Raw genomic sequence first — 21,710 nt, 5'->3', positions numbered from 1 at the left:
AATCTGTTCAGGCAAGACTCAGATTGACTCTACCACTATTGAACCACATTAAGGTAACCTGATCTTAAATATTGCTGCACACTGGAAACCGGCAAACTGCACTAGCTCTTTGTTGTAGCCGAGCTTCTTTGGGAAATGTTTTACTTTGATTTACCACATGAAAAAGGCATTAGCTAACTCACGCCACTGGTTAGGGGACTGCCACTCAGATTTGATAAATTATATTTGAAATGAATCTAAATGTGTACATGTGGGAGTAGGGGGATGTTTGTGTGAAAAGGTGACCTTGTGTCTGTTTCCTCTCAGAAGTTGACGAATTGCAGAATGTTCCGGACTGAGCTGCCAGGACGCTTCCTTAGCAACAGTCCTTCTAGACTGAGAACTAAGTTTCAGTGTGGATCTAGCCTATTGTGACATCCTCTCACTCAATATTGGGATGTTTGCCTGCTTTTTCATGCTACCATGGATAACTAATCTGCATATAAAAAGCATAGTAGTTCTAGGGCTGTGTAAACGCTTAACGGTCTGTGTGTTATTCGATTCAGAGATCTTCTATTCGATATCAGTCAAGTAAGAAATCATATTTTTGTTTGTCTGCATGATGTCTTGGTGATTTTCCAGGCCTTTGTGTTTTGTGTGAGAGGAAGTCTTGTTCACCTAGTGTCATTGCTGTTATATCATTTGAGAGACACAAAGAGCGTCCTTTCTGACTGACTTCCCCTGTATTCTCCTGGCCTGCCCTGTCCCGCTACTTCAGAGTAAAGGGACTTAACTCTTCAAGGGTCAGCGTGTTTGTTCTGGTCACGGTCTGTGGGCGTTATGCTTGAGTGATCTGGGTATCAACCAGCCCTCCCTTCTGGAATCCTACTCTTTCCTATTTTTGAGCAGAGTTATCTTTGTGTCGTCTTATGAATATGCAGTACATCATTATCACGGTATTTCATCATAATACAATCAGATGGGTGATTTAATATTTTTTCCTGTTGTTGCGTATCCCGCTCTTTCTGAGATGCCTCCGGAGGGAGTGGAGTCACACCCAGCGGATCAGCCATGATTTGGCGACCCAGGAGCCATCAGGATTACCGGCCTTGCTCCATTACTTACTTTGTCGGCTCTGGGATTTGATCCAGCAAGATTTTGGTCACTGGGCCAATGCTAGTTTACCTGCCGTTTCAACTTTAATGCCTCTCAGACCAACACCAGGTTTCACTCCTTTGTGCAGCGATGGTGTTTGTGTTTCTCCCTCACAAGGAACTGCCGGTGATGATATGTTGTTGGTGAGCCAACCTGATCGCCTGGATGGGGCCCTTGACACACAACCAGTAATGCCGGCAACATGTAGTGTACACATCATCAGTCAACACTACACTATGCCCACTCTGTTGAATTGTGTCTGCTAAGACCTAACATCCAGAATGCTTGCTTTGCCATGACTGTGAATAAGAGAGGGTGTGTGTTCTGGTCGGAGGCCAACAGCTCAATGCCAGAGATCGGGATGAGCTCAGGCTTGTGCTCCCTCCCTGTGGCGCTGAACTCGTGTGGCCGTGGCCTATACCCTGCACCTTGGGTTGAGTCACACACAATGGGCCTGAACGATCCCAGGAAGACCATCAAACAGGTTTGGGAAAGAAGGAAGCAGGAAAGGGAAATGGATAATAGTTGCTGGAAGACCTCCCATTGACCCACATATCTATCCCTCGGTTCACTTGTGGACTAAAATCATTAAGTAGGAGTTATTCTTTGATTGCTTTAATATGTTGTGTACTCACTAAAGTTTTTTTTCTGCATCAATTTGAGTTGATATAAAGGATTATTATAGCTAAACCCATTTACAGTAAAGCTCTCTTGAACTAATGTTGCATCTGTGTAGTTACAGTTAACAACAGGGACTGTCTAATGTCTCTCTTCACCACACAAGTGATTCAGTGTCTTTGCTTGGAGTCTTCTGGCTTATCCTCATCTGTGGGACGGTCTCTATGTGTCTGGCAAAGTCTCTGTGGTAGGTTTGCTGAGGCTGGTGCAGCTGTACGCTGCTTGCTGAAGGTCAAATGGGATTTGATTCACAGAGGCTTGACAGTATTGGAATAGAGCGCACTAGAGGTTTAATGACACAGCTGTATTTTCATCTTGTGGGCCAATATAATTCTAGCGAATGTACAGCTTTTAGGCTATACAATTTCTATACAGATATTAATTACTTTTTTTTAAAAACCCTTGTGGTTGTACGATCTGAGACCTTTTTCGTTTTTTGCGTCTGACTCATTCTCCTCCCGGCAAAGAGTTCTGAGTAATTTCAAAAAGGGAGTTTTAAGTTTCTAGTCTTACTTCCTCACGTTGCCCATGCAATGCCGTTCATGGTGTGTTGCCTGTGAAGAGAGGCTGTCTATAATGGTCCTGCACTGATGTCATCACGTCGCTGTGCTGACGGCGAAGTGCCCGGGTTCTACAGGTCGCTCTATATTTCATCCTACCTCACCCCCCCCCCCATCTTGTTCCAGAAAGCCCCTACGGTGGGACCTCTCCTCCCTATGGCTACGACCTGCAGCAGGGAGAGGAGGAGCAGCAGGGAGAGGAGCAGCAGCACCTCCTGTCCTTCAGTACGTCGCCCTCAACCTCACCTCGCCTCCACTCCAAAAGCCGTGGCGACGGGGACACTCTCTCCTCCAGCTCCCTGGAGTCCACCCTGTCGGTAAGAGGATTGACAGGCTGACTAGTGCTGCGCGCTTCACCTTCCACCCCCAAAGCCCACGTCTCTGATCTCCCAGGCGCTCCGTGAATTCTCATCTTCTAGAGCTGCTTTCAGCTGTGTACGTGTATTTGAACGAGACGCTCTGCTGTTTATGGGTACACTTTTACCCATAAATCTCGTCCACCCCCGCTGTACTGTGTGTGGCCGATCTCGGGTGTCCCCTGGGCCGTCATCTTCGTCTGATGTTTGAAGGTTGAATCCAGAGGGAGGAGTCCTCTCCTGTCCCCCTCAGTGTTCAGCCTTTGGAGCGTCAGAGCGATTCGTTCCTGCTATGCTCTCTAGGCTCAGTGCATTAGCTTCATATCGACAGACGGTCAGACACTTTACTGACCGATGCCTTTGACCCTCATCAGCAAACAGTTGTTTCCCTCTACAATGCAATGGATCTTTGACCCTGACCTCCTCCCCCAGGAGGGTTTAGTCAGACGTGTTGGTTTCCCTGAACAGGACTCTTTTTGTTGTTTTATAGAAGTCTCTGAACACCTAGGGGTATAGGGAAGATCTGCCCATCGCAGAATCCTACAAGATATGCCCTGGTAGAAGTGTTTATCATCGTCTCCCCTGTTCTCACACCCAGGCACAGCTGGATCAGAAGAAAGATCTGGAGATGCGGAAGTGGGTTTTGTCAGGCATCCTGGCCAGTGAAGAGACGTACCTCAGCCACCTGGGGGCAATCTTACTGGTGAGTGACTTACCACTTTCAGCTGTGTTGTTGATGAAATCCAGGCCCTGAGTGGTCCCTGAATATGAGACATGAACATGGATGGACACACCCATCCATTCACCCCAACACAGACACACACACACACACACACACACACACACACACAGAGTAATGGTTGCCTGTCATTGATTGTCCCAGCCCATGAAGCCTCTGAGGGCTGCAGCCACCACCTCCCAGCCGATGCTGAGCATCCAGCAGATAGAGACCATCTTCTTCAAGGTTACAGAGCTCCATGAGATCCACAAGGACTTCTACGACGCCCTGCTACCCAGACTTCAGGAGTGGAGTCCCGGACGATGTGTGGGCGATCTCTTTCAGAAACTGGTGAGCATTACCAATGTGTAAAGGCTGCAGGTGTTCTTTGGTGTCTTTTAAGTACAAAAACATGTGGAATAGACCTCCTCTGCCTCAAAGCGCATTCTCCTGTGAGTAACTAGATATTTAGCCAGTCAGTCAGACAATTTTTAAAGACAATACAAGTTCTTCAGTACGTGTCCTTTGATCGTTATTAATACTGAAGAAAGAGGCATATATTCCTGTAAAAGGAGGGATTAAAAAGAGCGAGTTAAAGACTGCCTGTAATGTTTGGTGGATGCTGGACCCCCACATGTGAGCAGACTGCCTGGAGACATCTCCCGCCCAGATAAAAGCCTGGCTGTACCACATGACAGGCTGTTAAGGGAGAACAACTCCGAGGCTCCTGACTGCAAAGAGCTGCCCCGGTATGACGGTGGACGACAGGAGGATGTGAAACACTCGCACAACAACACATAGAAAACACACGGGTGGTGAGCTCACGTGGCCAGTGGCACACAGAACAGGCCAAAGTGATACTAGCTGGATGCACTGAGAAGATGCATGTTTTTAGTGTATCAGTTCAAAGGCCATGCATTTTGTGATCGCTGTATTCAGTGTTATGGGAAGGGAAAACCCAACTAGGGAGAGCTGGGTTCATGAATATAAAGCAAGTTAACTACATCTGCTCTACTCTTCATTCGCTATATTAAAGGTCCGTCAACTAGGAGTTAACTACATCTACTCTTCATTCTCTCTTAAAGGCCAGTCAACTAGGAGTGTACAGAGCCTTTGTGGATAACTATAAAGTTGCTGTGGAGACGGCAGAGAAGTGTTGCCAGGCCAACATACAGTTTGCTGAGATATGTGAGGTATGTATTACTCCACACACAGCAGGATAGGAGGGAGTATGGCAATACTAGTGTTTGATGTTCTGCTAGTCAGCTCCATAATTATTGGCACCCTTGGTGGAGATCTGCAAAACAGACAGGCTAAAAATAAATAATATAAATGCCAAGTTATATTGCATGCTCAGAAAAATATGTATAGGATTATATATGTATATAATATCTCAGATTATTTTGTGGATTTGATTTTTTTTACCTTCACAAGGGCCGCAGGACAAGTGGAAGCAAAATAGCCAGAGAAACGTGCAGAATGTTTTTTGCATTTCACTTGTCCTGTGGCTTTTTCTTAAGAAACGACACCCCATACCTGGACATTTCAGACAAATACCTTGTTGCCAATAGGTTGACGCTTCACTGCAAGTGGTTCAAATGGCATGAGACTAAGCGTAGTCACTGTTCACAATGAACATAGAAATGGAAATCAACATTTTGTATTGACAGGACTGGAACCCCATTGAAAGCCTCTAGTTTGGATTGAAAAGCAGATTAACTATATGTAGGATTCTGTATGGAGAAGTGGTCTGCGGTCCCTTACATTCTGTTCTAAAACTCGTAACAATCTCAATGTGTCAATAATTTGGAAACCTACCCTTTTCATTAAAAAAACGATTGGTTGTGAAACAAAATCTAGGTGAAATTGTTTTAATATAAATAATATCAAGAAATATTGTTTGTACAATTTTAAACTACTCTATTTTCTATCATTTTTTGTTGATCAGGGGTGCTAAAAAAGATGGACTTGACTGTACATGTGTACTTAGGAAGTGGTGACTGGACACTTGAATACTCCTCAGTGTGTCAGTAGGTGATGTGTCTGTTAACACGCCCAAATATTAACACGCCCAAATATTAACACGCCCAAATATTAACACGCCCAAATATTAACACGCCCAAATATTAACACGCCCAAATATTAACACACCCAAATATTAGAGCCTGTGGAAAGAAAATAGGGTAAATATTGTTATGGGTTTCAAAATGGTGTTACCACAGCGCTGTGTTGAACTGGTGTATTTCTTGGACACACTCAAATGCTTTTATCTATTCATGATCTGCCCTCAGAATCTTAAAGTCAGAGGCCCCAAGGAAAGCAAAGACCAGGCTAAAACCTCACTGGAATGTAAGTGCAATTGTATTATTTTTATACATTTTGGCTCAAAAGAACTAAACCGTATATTTAAATATTAATTAGTTGTAGATTGAGTCATTATTCAAATTAATAAAAAAAAAAGTGGTGAATGCTTAAATTAAAGCTTGGCGAATTTGACCCTCAACCTCAATATGTCGTTAGTTGTTAGTTGTTCTGTGCCTTTTCCTGCTCTGGGCTTTACAATGTATTACCCTCTCCCCCTAAGCTCTGCTCTACAAACCAGTGGACAGAGTCACCCGCAGCACACTGGTTCTGCATGTAAGTTCAATTAACATACCAAGTTTCAGATTTTGGCTTTGAAAACATCTACAGCAATTAGTCATCATAATGTTAAATGCCCTTCTCTTTTCTTTCTCTTTCCAAACTTTTCTCTCTCTCTGTCTGTTTCCCCCTCATTCTCTCTCTGTCTCTGTCACCCAGGACCTATTGAAGCACACCCCTTCCAGCCACCCAGACTATCCTCTGTTACAAGATGCCCTGAGAATCTCCCAGAACTTCCTGTCCAGCATCAACGAGGAGATCACCCCGCGCCGGCAGTCAATGACTGTGAAGAAGGGAGAGGTCAGTGGGGCAGGATGTGATATAACGAGGTGACATGCTGTGGTTCCACATCTCTCAGTGGATTTCTCATTCAGCACCGTTTTTGGAAATATAATCACGCTGTGCATTTGCTCACTCAGCATGCAACACCTTGCTGTTGTGCCTCTACTGAATGTAGTTTGTCGATTCAACGTAAAGTCTGCAATTGAGGGATGAAATGATTGTAGGAGTGGCAGTTTGTTGCCTACAAGGTTGTATGCAGTATTGAGAGCCCTTCACTTTCTCCATGTTTTGTGGAGTTACAGGTGCTTAATATATAATTAACACCTTTTATTTCTTGACCATCAGTCTACATACAACTGAGTAAGGAGGGCCATGGTCATGGAGCAGACCAAGAATCCAATGGCCACTCTAACTCTTTCTCTGAAGAGATGGGAGAACCTGCCAAAATGACAAACATCTCTGCTGCACTCCAAGAGAAAAACACAAATGACATCCTGCCTGACAGAGCAAAATACTGAAATGTTCTTGAAGACACCCTGATCCAGAAAGCCCAGGACCTCAGACTAGGGAGAAGATTCAGCAAAACAACAATTTCATAGTTCACTGAAATTGTACCATCAAATCCAAGAGAGCTTAAGATGGATCCACAAGAATGGGATAAACTGCCTAAATCAAGGTGTGCAAAGCTAGTAGACATACCCAAGAAGACTTGAAGCTGTGATTCCTGCCAAAGACACTTCTAAAAAGAACTGAATACAAACTGAAACAGTCTAAATACTTATTTGAATTTTTAACATCTATCAATAATTTCTAAAAATGTGTTTGCAATATGTTATGGTTTATTGTGTGTAGATTGATGGGGGGAAAATGTCAATTTTACATAAGGTCTATAAAAAAAGTAGTGAATGTGCAGAAGGGGTATGAATACTTTCTAAAGCCACTGTACATACGGGGCACATAGCTAGACATATAGTCTGACACTCCAACCCTTCCCTGTGGTTCTCTGGCCCGCCCTTACACCTTCATACTTCAACAGGAAAATGTCAGGCAAACTGTCTGTCTGGAAACATCAAGCTTATATCATGAGTCAGATTCCTGCTGAGTCATCTCTGCCTCTGTTTTGATAGAGTTGAGGAAGTGGAGGGTAGAGGAAGCCTGACAAAGTAATGTATACAGAGAGGCCAAGGGTCTCCACAACTCTCACGAGGAAAGCCCATCGCACAGCCTCCGTCCCTTTCCTGGCTCGCCCCCTCCCACCGTCCTATCTTACTCTCTGAAATGGTCTTCCCAGAAATGACCTGGAGCAGTTCTTATCAAGCATCGGTCCAACCCTTCCGTGTGGAGGCACGTACTATTTACTTCCGCAAACTCTTTCAACACTTCTGTACTTCCTTTATTATTACTGGAAACCTGCCTCAAATGTCAGAATGGAATTGAGGCAGATAACAAAATAACTGCTCTATGGCTTGGCCCCACAATTTATAGGCCTGGATTTTCTAAATGACCAATAAAAATGAGTTTAGTAGCTAACACTATATACTATAGTGATTGACATTAATGGATAACTCAACATGGAGGGTGAATATGTTCGAAAGTAACTGATGCCAATGTCATTACAGCTACCTGAAATCACAAGGGTCTTTCCTGGGTGGTTTCCCTTGTTTGCTGAAATATATATTGGATGGGTTGGTATGGGAGTCAAATGTGAATGCTATAAATATAAATAGCTTTTGGGTCCTAAGCGTCAAAAGTCAGTATAAACAGTCCATGCATCCACAGCCCTGCTACAGCCACAGGAAGACCAGATGTTACTTTATCACTCTTCAACCGCCCACTTGTCTGGCCTAACAGGCAGGACTATAGGAAGTCCTGGAATTAGGATCAATTCTTGTAAACAGTCTCTTTCATAACAGCTACTGATAAGCCTAATGCCCCTTTATTTACAATGTCTCATCTTTGTTGACATTCTGGAAGTTTCTCAGTTATTTACTTGTAGTGGTGCGGATAGGCAGACATGTTCAAACCAACTGTTTTCTTTCTTCTAAAATAACTGAAATTGACACAGATGTGGAATCATGTACCTTGAATGAAAATATGGAGCTACCACATATTTTCCTACAGAACCATTTTACAGAGGCTTCTGAAGAAAATCTAAACATACTTTAAACAGTTTTGAGAATTTTGAGATCAAAATGGCTACAAACATTAGTTCGAATATACAATTCCTAATGTTTTGCTATAACAGCACCAAATGTTGTACCTGCTAGATTAATGTACCCTGAGCAGATTTTTTTATAGAGTACACCACAGATTTGGCCGACACGCAGACATTTTACAAAATCAACAGTAACAGGTCAACTGTTTAGAAAGAATGTTTTGATATAATGGCATTTAATTTGCTACAGTATTAATGAGGGATCCAGACATAAAGATAGAATATTGCTTACTAGGTACAGAAGTACACATTTCCCAAAATTTAAAATATAATTATTTCTGCTTTCTATGGTGGAAAACTTGCAAAGGGCTCATTTAAACCACTTTAGGAGACTACTTACAAAGGTAACTTTTTGTAGTAAAAAATGTAGACTCTGGTAATGTTTAAGCGTGATTTTCACATGGAAGTATGAATTGGTGGGACTGTCCAAAACCTATTTTCCTATTACACTCTTGGCATTTGAGAAGGTACTTGAAGAAACCTGTTGATTAAATATATTACTGGGATCATTTAATTATACTGTTAGTTAACATCATTTAATGTTCTTCCTGTGGATTGCAAAATATATTTTTCAGTTATCTACTAGTTATTGTGATCTGAAACATTAGCAAGCTATTATTTTGAGATGTTTTCCATTTGAAATAAACCCTGGATTGCATCACATTTGATATTAACAGCAATGTTTATAAAATTATGTTAACCAATCAGAAAATGATGTTACAATATCACGTGTTGTAAGGAAATAAATCACACCTGCTAAGGACAGTTAATTTCAGCTGTAACAGAAATCTCCAGCTGTCAGGCAAGGATGGTTTCTGTAAAAAAACATTCCTGTTTGTTGAACAACTATAAGACTAACTTGTTTTCCTGTTTAGTCTAATGTAATGTTCTGCTCTGTGAATACAATTACACCAGAGGCTTGTGACAGGTGGTGGCTTTTGATCTAAGGCGGGTTCAGGTAAAGGTATAGACCATTTCCTGTCCTCTAAGGCACCTCTTAGAATGGATAAACCTATAACTGTTCCTGTTTGCCCAGATCAAATCACTGAGATTTGAGGGAGGTTCTGTTAGATCTGTCCAAAAGAGAATAAAGTCCTCAAACTATACAACTAGTTTATTTACTATAGTGGCAAATATGCAAAATAGTTCAAATTTAGCCTTGCCTACATGTCCTTGACCATATGGCCTTGACCTGATATTCTGTATTAAAGTGCATTCTGTGCTTCCACAAATAGCTGCTGGCATGTTACAAAAATTTTGAGAAATTCACTACTTATTCAGATTCAACTTTAACATAGTCCTGAATTGTGAACTGTGTTCGTCTGGGCCATTTTGTAAATCACCTGTTACAGCCCCAAAGGACCAAATCTGTGGTGGATCAGATTACTTTGTTAAATTAATACCTTAAAATTTGACCAAGTATCAGCATTAACCAAACAGTCACTCCAGGCTGAAATTGATCCACTTGTTCTGTTGTAATCCCAAGCAGCTGTATATTAGTCATTTACATCAATATGTTATGGAAATCAATGAAACTGCGACCATTTGCTCTGTCCACACAACATTAGGTTTATATGTGCTCCTGTGAAAAATACTTTTTTGTTTACAGTTATGTAAATAATATAAAAAGGTTTCTGTCGAATTCTGGCGGCAGATTGCCTAACACTTACAGCATCTGACCAGTAAATGTAAAGTTTTACTGGTCAGATACTGGTCCTACTAGAAGGACATAATAACTGTACATGGTGTTATCATGTGTCGTGTGATGGCGAAACATGGGGTTTCTTTCGGTGTTGATTAATACTGCCGCAATCAACAACCTGTGTTTTCTCCTAAAAGTATTGTTTGAATGAGGGGGTTGAGTGTCAGCAGCCTGAGTAGCAGCTCCCATTGGCTGAATGGGATGGAATCAAATATTCCTCATAAACCACAGTTTGGATATGCATCTCCTCCGGGACCTTGTTGTTGGATCCTACAGTAAAAAATTTGCCGGCATTCATTTTGGTTCGCTTTGGAGACCGACATCCTCTAGGCGCCTCAAAATCACATTGTAAAAGAAAAGCCTGGGAAATCACCTTACATGGAGAACGGTTCACACTGAGATCGTATGGTATCAAACTCAAGGAAAAAAAATTATAATCCAGTGAATTTCTAATTCCTGTTTGCCTGTGTAGAATCGCCAGCTGCTGAGGGACCGCTTCATGGTGGAGTTGGTGGAGGGATCCAGAAAACTTCGCCACGTCTTCCTCTTCACAGACCTGCTACTCTGTGCGAAGCTGAAGAAACAGACGGCAGGGTGAGTGTGGACCTACTGATTACATGGCTTGTCTAATACTTGGTGTGTTTCATGTCTTGGTTGTTTGATGTTGCGTCTGTATGTCTCCGTCTCCAGGAAAGGACAGCAGTATGACTGCAAGTGGTACATTCCACTGTCCGACCTCACCTTCCAGACCATCGAAGACTCTGAGGCCACTGCCACCCCCCAGGTCCAGGAAGAGGAAATTGATGCGATGAAGATCAGAATCTCACAGATCAAGAACGAGATCCAGAGAGAGAAGGTGAATAAAGGGATCAGAAAGAGGACCCCTTTAGCATTCGAGCTTATCCCTTCATTCTAATAATGTTGAAACACTAGGAGAAAGACCTAGCAGTGGCATGGACAGTACTGTATGTTGAGCAGCAGCTGAGGTCCTCTACATGTGTGTGCAGAGAACCACTAAAGGAGGGAAGGCCATCGAGCGTTTGAGGAAGAAACTTCTGGAACAGGAGTCCCTGCTGCTGCTCATGTCCCCCAGCATGGCCTTCAGGGTGGCCAACAGGAACGGCAAGGTGAGCCAGCTACCTGTGGTCCTGCTGGGTCATAACCAACAAAAACACACAGCTAGTTGTTTGTTCTGGGAAATATTTTGGCTTACACTCTGCTGCCACCTACAGGTGCATGGGAGTGATACAGCAATGCAAATACGTACATTGTATTGTTCACAAGGATGTAGTGGTATCCACAAGAAAGGAAAACAAGGCAAGCCTAGTTCAGCTGTCTTGTGGGAAGAAGTGACTGGGGAGAGCCATGGAGGGGGCTTGAAGAGCAGCTATCCTGTTGAATGTAAATGCAGAAATGCTAATTTCCGCCTAAATAGACATACCCAAAAGTAACTGCTATTCATGTGGACTTATGTTGTTAGGACATGCACAATCCTGGTATCTTTGGAAACAAGACACCTGGGAGATTATGAGGAAATAATCAGAATATATTTAGGAACGAGGGAGTTCTAAATACAGAAGATGAAACACAAAAGTTTCTAACCGTTTTTACTCATTTTTATGTTAATTAGGCTTTTTGAAAAACAAGCAATCATTCAATTATGGCTGTTCTAGCCTGAAAACACAACAAATGGCTTCCCAAACATGTCACCATCATCACCAAAAAATTTGAACTTGATACACATAAGAGTATGAGCTGGGCAGCTGTTTTAGTGTGTGGTGTCAATAGACGTTCCCAAGTGTCCCTAAACCTCTCCAAAGTGGCCTAATGTGATAATTGCTCTGTTTCAGCAGACTGGATGTGCCAAAAAATTTAAATATCAAAAAAAAAAAAAATTCATACAAATTTTATATACATTTTTTTTACAACTATTATTCTATTATAATGTGCCATACATTCAAGTGTCCTTTCAACCTCTCCAAAGTGTCCCGAAAGGGTAATTGCACTGTTATTGCACATTGGATGTGCCTAAAAGTAAATATTCACTATAAAAACCACATTATAAGTAATATAAAAACAATCAATCCCATTATAAAAGCAATAAAGTGTGATGAATAAAAGGTCAAAAAACTAAATGTGTTATCAAACATTTATAAAGTAGTGCAAAATCCAATAACTGACAACTATTTACAAATGGCACTGTTTTTGCACATTGGATGTGCCTAAAAGTACATATTCACTATAAAAACAACACTACAGAAAGTATAAAAACTATCAATCTTATTATAAACAGCAATAGATGTGTACATCATCCTACAACACCTCGATCATGCAAAACCATGTTTAATAGCTTAACAGCATAGTGTACAAACTAGTTACTTTGAGGAAGGTAATGGGAGATTCATCCCTTCCTTTTAGCCATGACCGGAGTACTGTAATTTGCCTTTCCTGCAACGACAGCTGTGCAACACAACTGTCCCGGCATCATTACATACATACGGATGAATCAGTATTGATAAGAATGATAGTGTAATTCTGATGTAAAATAGAATGCACGTGTTAAGAATGAAGTCATGATGGTACATATTCAAGTGGTGATTTGTCAATAGGCTTATTCAATACGTTAAATAGTTATTTAAATAATGGTGGTTTTTAGCTCTGCTAAAATGAACTTGTTAAATGATGGCCGGCTACACGTACGCATTCCGGCCAGGCTTTTTCCACAGTACATTATACTTGCTTTTACCCGCCACTATATAATAGGGTTATGTGTTCCTTTGTGTTTTTCAGAGCTTTACATTTCTCATCTCCTCGGATTACGAGCGTGCCGAGTGGAGGGAGATCATCCGGGAGCAACAAAAGAAATGTGAGAGTACTCTGCCACAAACAGTTGGCGTGACAATCCCATCATCGTCTATCTAAACTCTGTTCTCTCTTGCAGGTTTCAAAAGCTTCACGCTGACCTCTTTGGAGCTGCAGATGCTCACAAACTCATGTGTGAAGCTTCAGACAGTTCATACTATTCCAATGACAATGAATAAAGAAGGTAGGTCGTTGGCACAAAGCTGATACAGGGAAATATTAGTAAGGACGGACGGCCAAGTCTACAATGAGACGCTTAACAGTAAGAAACAGTAATAAGCAAGGGAGATGTCAGTTAGTTGTTTTTGAGATTATTTTTCCTTTCCTTTTTAGAAGATGAATCGTCTGGGCTCTATGGTTTTCTGAACGTCATTGTTCACTCTGCATCAGGACTCAAACTGAGCTTGAGTAAGTTTCTTGGTTCATAGCGTTCACATTAAAGAGAGGATGGCCCAGGCAGCCGTTTCCCCTTCCCCAGTCAGTCCCCTCCAGTCCGGCTGTCACCTGGCAGGCACTCCCATGTGGAGCAGCTGCTGGGGAACATTCAGGACACTGCTCCAGCCGCTGTGGTTGGAAAACCCCAGTTGTCTCACTCTTTGTCCGTGCAGTCACGTAAACAGCTCACAGTCGTGCAGTTATAACTCTTTGAATATCTGTCCTGTTAATCCAATTAATCTCAGACTCAGAAAACCTGTCCTCAGACAGACAATAAATTTTGCGGCAGTTTTGCATTGTAAAAACTGACAAAAACTTGAATCTTCCTCTGGATGGGAAATACTTCATTAATCCACACATTATTAATCTTGTGTGAATATTGTCAGACAATGTCCATGCAATGTTAATACTCCTTGGGGGTATTCCTACAGATTCCCGACACATCCCTGTTAGCCATACTAACTCTCACCAACTCTGTCCTCTTCCACATAGATCTGTACTGTACACTGGAAGTGGACTCATTTGGCTACTTTGTGAACAAAGCCAAGACCCGCGTGTACAGAGACTCTATAGAACCCAACTGGAATGAGGTGAGGATGCGGTGTGTCCATCAGCGCCAGTGTCCTGGCGTGTGTTGAGCCTCTCCCACTGGATGCTCCTGGTTTTTCCTTTTCCTTGCAGGAGTTTGAGATCGAGTTGGAGGGCTCTCAGACCCTGAGGTTGCTGTGCTACGAGAAGTGCTACAGCAAAGCCAAGCAAAGCAAGGAGGACGGAGAGAACGCGGACAGAATCATGGCCAAAGGACAGATCCAGGTACGGGGTGAGAGTACGAAGCACACGGTTTGTTTCCTGTCCCACTGGGCTAAAGAGTCAACCGTGACGTGGCTAAATGAACTAGCAGGCCGTTTTGGTGAAAATGAACCAGCCAGTAGCTGCCCTGTTGTGTGTAATGTGGTGTGGAAAAAGATGGAGACCTCTCAGACCAAGCCTGTATACATCCATACATACAGAATATGGTCTCTTTGGTGGACCAGGGTAAGTCAACTCTTAACCTACAAGGCCCAGAGTCTTCTGGTTTTCTGCTCTGCCTTATTATTAATTGCTCCCACCTGATGTTCGAGACATAAACCACTCTCTTATTAGATGGTTGCATTGAAAAATGGGAGTGGGACTGGCCTCGAGGTCCAGAGTTGAGTTTATGCGGGGTATAGACGGTCTACTTTATCTGTGGTGTGTCTAGACTAGGGCTGGGCAATATCAACAGAAATCATTGTGATAAGTGCACCCAGTTACCTCAAACAATATACAGCTCCGGAAAAAAAGAAGGGCCCACTGCACCTTTTTCTTTCCGTTTCCAAAAAATTAAGAGACCACTGCAAATAGAACGCTTCTGTTCCTCACTCAAAACCTTCCTTTTCAACTTTTTTAGAAAGGAAAGAAAAAGGTGCAGTAGTCTCAATCTTTTCCCGGAACTATATATCGTTATCACGCTATTACATAATGTTAATTACACTAAACTGCATTGGAATATGGCACAATTGTACTCAGCCTTTTTTAATACGAAGTTATTGTGATATATATTGTTAGAGGTATTTGGGTCCACCTGTCACGAAATAGATTTTTGTTGATATTGCCCAGCCCTAGTCTAGACACACGATCCCTGGACTTTAAGTTGGTGTGACCCTCTGGCCCGGGTCGGTTCTGTTTGCGGAAAAAACGTTCCGGGTTTTTAGTGTGTGCGCGTGTGTGCATGCGTTCCTGATGGATCATATATGGGAGGGTTTGGTTCAGTGGAGAGATGGTAGTGTGGAGGACCTTAGGACCCTTAGATCTACAAACTGGTGACACCTGAGGATGCTGTAGGAAACTGCCCGCGTCAACCTGGGGCTGTGCACTGTCAACCTGGGGCTGTGCACTGTCAACCTGGGGCTGTGCACTGTCAACCTGGGGCTGTGCACTGTCAACCTGGGGCTGTGCACTGTCAACCTGGGGCTGTGCACTGTCAACCTGGGGCTGTGCACTGTCAACCTGGGGCTGTGCACTGTCAACCTGGGGCTCTGAACTGTCAACCTGGGGCTGTGCACTGTCAACCTGGGGCTGTGCACTGTCAACCTGGGGCTCTGAACTGTCAACCTGGGGCTCTGAACTGTCAACCTGGGGCTCTGAACTGTCAACCTGGGGCTGTGCACTGTAAACCTGGGGCTGTGCACTGTCAACCTGGGGCTGTGCACTGTCAACCTGGGGCTGTGCACTGTCAACCTGGGGCTGTGCACTGTCAACCTGGGGCTGTGCACTGTCAACCTGGGGCTGTGCACTGTCAACCTGGGGCTCTGAACTGTACTACAGTCCTCATAACCACCTCTGAGCTGCTGCCTCCGTGCCTGGATAATCACAGGAGGAGGGTATTCTCCTGGAGTTAATCCTCAGATCCATCTGGGAACTGGGACAACAGGGCATCGAGCGTGGACGAGAGGCTGCCTTTGTTCAACATGTTTTTTTTTTAATCTGATGCAGAAGGATCGTTAGCGTGACATGGTCAAAAGGTTGATGGGACACATATTTTTGGAAGACTACTGGACCATTACTGAGAACTATGGGGGCCCTCTGGGTTATTTGAGAGTAGACAATATCCGTATCAGGTCGGACAGATCCAATTTTGGTTGTTTAGGAGATTATTTTCTGGACTGTTACCTTGATTTGTTTGTCCCGTTGTTTTGGCACAGTAACATTAACAAGTGAAGTAGAGAGGGAATAGTCTCAGCTGGAAAAGAACAGACGAGAACTGTAATAAGGTGATGAACCAGGACCAGATAAACAGTCCGTTCTCCGGCAGCTGTTCCCGGGATTATGAGGGGGATTCAGGTCAGAGAAAGCCCCCAGGTAAAGGGGCACGGCTGTGGGGTCGAGTACGCACTGCTCTCCTCAGACAGAAGGTAAAGACGGCTCAACATAAGAACACACGCTTGCTTTCATTTTGTCACTGGTCTGTGACTTAGAAACATTCATAGAGGCAGGGTTCATTTGTTTTCTGCCGCTGTATTTTCTATCCTAGTGTGTTAACACTGAGGGGGCTTAATCTTTTAAGAGGAGTCCTGCAGCAACGCGTATCAATGAACACAATATACACGCTACTGCACATTCATATCCTTAGTTACATCAATAAACACTAATGAACGCTAACAATATAATCATACCAAAACAAGCATATCTTTCAACATGATTGGCGTCTATAATGACACCCATTCCTAAAATGTCAATGTCATGTTGCAAACCTTGCTTCTTTCCACACTGCTCGTGCAACCAGGATGGTAATGGCGTCCTGGGGGCGGAGGAAAGGCCCCTTCCATTAGCGACTTCAGTTAAAGCTTGCATGCGATAGGCAGGCCTGAGGGGTTTTCAAGAGCATGAAAAGCCAAGGAATGTTTTGCTGGTCCCCACCCACCCCAGAGCAATGCAGCACTCTTCGGGGCCCGATCATGGCCAGCTGTGGCTTCCTGGTATTGAACCTAGGTTGTAGTGGAGATTCAATGACACCATTCGGCCATGTTACATTAACATCATACTTAATGCTCTTTTTTTCACTGGGTTATGTTAGAAGAAACTGAAGTCCACCTGAACAAAGGGATTAAGATTATCGGAATTAGATTATCTGTTGGTTCCTATGGTGAGAGGACATCTGTCATCTTGGGTAATCTGACTACTGGGGTATGACGTTATCACAACACTTGTTCCTTATCACAGTGAATTACTGTTGGCAGCTTGATATTAGACCGATGATTAAAATAGCACAGTGACATCAACTGACACTCACCAACCATATGGAGAATATTGAAGGAAAAGGGCAAGAGATGGGTAACTGATATGTAAGGGCCATGCTTGCGTATTGATAAGAAATTGACAATCTCCATCATTGAAGCAATCATTTTGTTCAAGATCTACAGTTCCATTGAAAGTGCCTCTGATCAATTGGAAAGGATTAAAAGGCTAAATGTGTTAAACATTCTGAGATAAAGACTCTCACACCAATATGGCATCTATACTGTGACTGAGAGGTTTTTCTTTACTGGATCACATGATTGCCTCTGACTTACATATGTCTACATTTTTCCAGCTGGATCCCCAGACACTACAAAGCAAAGACTGGCAAAGAACAGTCATCACTATGAATGAGGTACTTATTAACAGCCTACAGTATAACTAAATCATCGCTGTTTGTCATAAAACTTTCTAAAACCAAGATCTCTCATACTTTTTAGTTTTGCTAAGATGCAGTTTTGCACTCATTCCTATTATATCAGATCTACCGCTGAATGGGTTTTGTAGGCCTGTATACTATAACATGGCCATGATTTGGTATAAAGACTTAAATATTACACACATCCCCTATATTTGCTTTGACTGTTTTCTCAGTTTACATGCAATGGTCTTCATTTACCTGAATTAATGGGTCATTCTGTTTCTGTTGTTGCAGATTGAGGTGAAGCTGTCAATGAAGTTCACCAGCAGAGAGTTCAGTCTGAAAAGAATGCCCTCGCGGAAACAGTCAGGCGTGTTCGGGGTGAAAATCAGTCTTGTAACAAAGTGAGTGTATAATGTGACTGTCGGCCCCTTTGTGTAATCTCGGCACGCAGTACCAAAGCAGCTCATTTTAAGGCTGCTCTGGGAGACTAGCCTCTGTGTTAATGCAGGACAAAATTCAGTGACCAACTCAGATCAGACCTTATAGTCAAATCTGTGGAACTCCGATGTCAGGAATAACTCTGAGACATGCCTTGTCAGGATTCTTCTGTTTTACAGACAGGGTCTAGTTTGGAATCAAATCCCTTTACAGTGCTAAAATGCTGCAGGATCAGAGTCTTCCACTGTCTGCTTTACTTTAGAAGGACAGCGTCAGGAAACCGGTTTCATTCCAAAACAGGAGGACTCTCGGGTTCTGTTCATGCACTACCACAATAAACCAAACTGGTGTGCAGTCAATGGTATTTTTGACTGGCTGGTTCAAATCAATAAATGTCTCTTGTCTCCTGCATTAAGTGTGCTGTCCGTGTTCCCTTGACAGACGGGAGAGGTCCAAGGTTCCCCTCATCATAAAGCAATGTGTGGAGGAGATTGAGCGCCGAGGCATGGAGGAGGTGGGAATCTACAGAGTCTCTGGTGTGGCAACAGACATCCAGGCCCTGAAGGCCGCATTTGATGCCAGTGAGTGCACCCGTTGATGAGCCCCTCCGAAGCAAATGAATACACTTACATAATGGTTTACTGTCCTCACTTAACCACTCTAACTGATTACAGTCTCCGCCTTTTTAACCTCCATTTCCTCTGACTGGCAGATGATAAGGATGTGTCCGTGATGATGAGTGAGATGGATGTGAATGCCATTGCGGGAACACTGAAGCTGTATTTCCGTGAGCTACCGGAACCCCTTTTCACAGACGAGCTGTACCCCAACTTCGCTGGAGGCATCGGTCAGTCTCTCCTAGTAACCTCAAAAGAGCCTGCCGCAGCGCATTGTCACAGTGAAAGTAACATTCAAGAAACCATTCAACAAAGTGTAGAACATGTTACAGCTACCACAAAAATGCCTACCAGTTGTATGATTTATTTCAGCACTGTCAGACAGTGTGGCGAAGGAGAGCTGCATGCTGAACCTGCTGCTTTCACTCCCAGAACCCAACCTGGTCACCTTCCTCTTCCTGCTGGACCACCTGAAGAGGTCTAGTCCCCACAGTGGCCATGTGTTCTGTCCTGTCACATGACACAGACCTGTCATTAGAATTTCTCTTGCTAGTCTCTCCTTCCTTTTTCTGACACTTGATCTCATTTGTTTGTGCAGGATTGCTGATAATGAGAGCGTTAACAAGATGTCTTTCCACAACCTGGCCACGGTCTTTGGTCCAACCCTGCTCCGCCCATCTGAGAAAGACAGCAAGATCCCGGGCAGTGCCACGCAGCCCATCACCATGAATGACAGCTGGTCACTGGAGGTTATGTCACAGGTACTGCCAAATTCTGTATAGGCATCTACAGTATAGTGCAGGGGCAAGCAACAGTTCTGGAGGGCTAAAACAATCTCCTTTTCATTCAGACATGTGACACCGGGCTGAGTGCAATTTACAGTTTATTTAACGAAATGTTTCAGCCCTCCGGGACTAAAGTTGACAATATAACAGAGTGAAGACCACACCGTAAGCTCACTCCACAACTAGCTTGAAATGTTGCTGATGTTGCTGATGAACTGTCAGTGGAGAAGATAAACTGTTTTCAACAGCAGGTTGACATTGGTCACATTGGTACAGTTTCCAGATCGTAAGTTGGTTTCAGCTCATGGCCAGGGTTGCTCCCTGTGTAGCGAGTTTACAAGGGGTGAGGGTAATGGAGTGAAGAAATGTTGTTGATGGAGCTGTCCAATAAGTATCTTTGTATGGCTCAAATGGATGTATGGGGCAAGGAAAACACGCTAAGAAGCTAAACTGTTAGCAATGCTATGGTTTTAATAGTTCCTGTACCCCTTATGTCTCTCTAGGTACAGGTCCTACTGTATTTCCTTCAATTGGAGAGCATCCCAACACCGGACAGCAAACGTCAAAGCATACTATTTTCCACTGAAGTATAGTGGGAGCATGGACATATCAATCTGTGAAACATTTGGTGGAAGAATTAGATAAAATTATGTCTTAGTAAATTGTTGGCTGTGACTAAGAATGACTGCTGCAGGAGGTATTGATTGCTGCTGACTGATAGGACAGGGTTACAAGGCACCTGCTACTTATGGCCACTAGATGGCGTCACAGCACATTCCACACTGGTCAAATACAATAGGACCATAATTAAAGCCATTCCATTATAATTAATCATCGTCCTAATATCATACTTAATGTGTAGCTGACCTTAACTGACGTTCAACAACAAAAAAAGCCACAGAAAATTCCAAGTAAACTTTTATTTGGTTTTAAATTGCATTTTTATTATTTTAACCTGATAATGAGTGAGGCATATTGTCCAGTTTGTGGTTCAGCTTTTTGTACTAAATAGTAAAGTACTGAATGATATTCGGATACATTTGGGATATTTTGATATTCATACTTTCAATGTCATTACCTCATTTGGTGGGCTGCACGCTTACAGAAGTGTTGATACTTTCTGTTATTTATATCGGACAACCAACTCATTTTGGCAACACTTATGATCCACTAATGTTTAGATCAATCAAAATCTGTCCTGATTATTGACCTAATATATGATGTCTGTTTTATTTAAACAATAAGGCTAGAGACTGTGTGTAATATACTATAGCGTCACTGCTAAGCCATGGTGTTCTGGTCATATACCCCTCCTGAGGTGCCTTATTGCTAATATGAACTGGTTTCCAATGTTTTTCGAACTGTGAAAATCTTATTTTTTGTGCCATACCTGTAGTATATAACACTGTACATGATGAGTATGATAAAAACGTTTGACTGTTCTAATTACATTGGTAATCAGTACAATATCGATAACCTCAGGTTTGAGCCAATCTGCATTCGGGCCCCCCCAAAGAGCAAATGTTTTGACAATTTGGATTCACCTGACCTTCATCCAAATGCTTTCCTTATTTTGTAAAGAATGTGTAACTGATCATACTTCTAAGTAGGTATATATGTAACATGCAGGCATGTTGACTTCAGTGTTTTCTTTAAATCACTACTGTTATTTGTTAGTTTCTTTATGTGGGATGTTGTACTCATTAGACCACAAACATTTCCTCAGAATAATTTTTATTAGATTTTTTTATCTCATAGCAATTGGAAAGTTGAATTCTGCTAAAATCTATCTTGAAAGACCAGCAACATAAAGTAGTTGGCCTAAATGTTTAAGTATAGTGATGATAGTCCTACGTTTTCCTTATGAATTTCCTTTGTAGAGTCAGTTATCTTCTAATCTGATTAGAGTGCATATGACCCCTTCCCCCATTCAGTGGAGGAATATTGTTTTTATTTCAGCTGGAGTAAAACCACACATTTCAGTACAGTTGTACTGTGTGGAAATAGAAAGAAATAGCGCAGAGCTAATAAGCTTTGATGCTTTGTTCAACTCAAGTCTCCCATCCTGGTAGTGATCCAATCATTTCCAAATCTCCTTGGTATGAAAA

General features: G+C 42.7%; 1 protein-coding gene across 1 annotated transcript in view; it reads left to right on the top strand.

Annotated features, from left to right (window-relative positions):
* si:dkey-91m11.5 (PH_BCR_vertebrate and RhoGAP_Bcr domain-containing protein) overlaps nt 1-21,272 on the top strand; it is a 34,270-nt gene extending 12,998 nt beyond the window's left edge. The window contains exons 2-23 of the mRNA XM_010876262.5: nt 2,499-2,689; nt 3,327-3,431; nt 3,612-3,797; nt 4,532-4,639; nt 5,738-5,795; nt 6,031-6,083; nt 6,246-6,386; nt 10,758-10,879; nt 10,976-11,141; nt 11,293-11,412; nt 13,076-13,151; nt 13,227-13,331; nt 13,481-13,555; nt 14,075-14,172; nt 14,264-14,395; nt 17,694-17,753; nt 18,054-18,163; nt 18,642-18,781; nt 18,913-19,047; nt 19,190-19,295; nt 19,416-19,578; nt 20,106-21,272. Of these exons, the coding sequence (XP_010874564.2) occupies nt 2,499-2,689; nt 3,327-3,431; nt 3,612-3,797; nt 4,532-4,639; nt 5,738-5,795; nt 6,031-6,083; nt 6,246-6,386; nt 10,758-10,879; nt 10,976-11,141; nt 11,293-11,412; nt 13,076-13,151; nt 13,227-13,331; nt 13,481-13,555; nt 14,075-14,172; nt 14,264-14,395; nt 17,694-17,753; nt 18,054-18,163; nt 18,642-18,781; nt 18,913-19,047; nt 19,190-19,295; nt 19,416-19,578; nt 20,106-20,195 (2,540 nt within the window). The 3' untranslated portion in view covers nt 20,196-21,272. The remainder of the gene's footprint in view (nt 1-2,498; nt 2,690-3,326; nt 3,432-3,611; nt 3,798-4,531; nt 4,640-5,737; nt 5,796-6,030; nt 6,084-6,245; nt 6,387-10,757; nt 10,880-10,975; nt 11,142-11,292; nt 11,413-13,075; nt 13,152-13,226; nt 13,332-13,480; nt 13,556-14,074; nt 14,173-14,263; nt 14,396-17,693; nt 17,754-18,053; nt 18,164-18,641; nt 18,782-18,912; nt 19,048-19,189; nt 19,296-19,415; nt 19,579-20,105) is intronic.
* Nucleotides 21,273-21,710: the final 438 nt, after the last annotated feature.

This window comes from Esox lucius, chromosome 13 (genome assembly GCF_011004845.1).
Source record: "Esox lucius isolate fEsoLuc1 chromosome 13, fEsoLuc1.pri, whole genome shotgun sequence".
Classification (NCBI taxonomy): domain Eukaryota; kingdom Metazoa; phylum Chordata; class Actinopteri; order Esociformes; family Esocidae; genus Esox; species Esox lucius.
The sequence above is the reverse complement of the archived record's forward strand: the minus strand, read 5'-3'. Positions and strand labels throughout refer to the sequence as shown.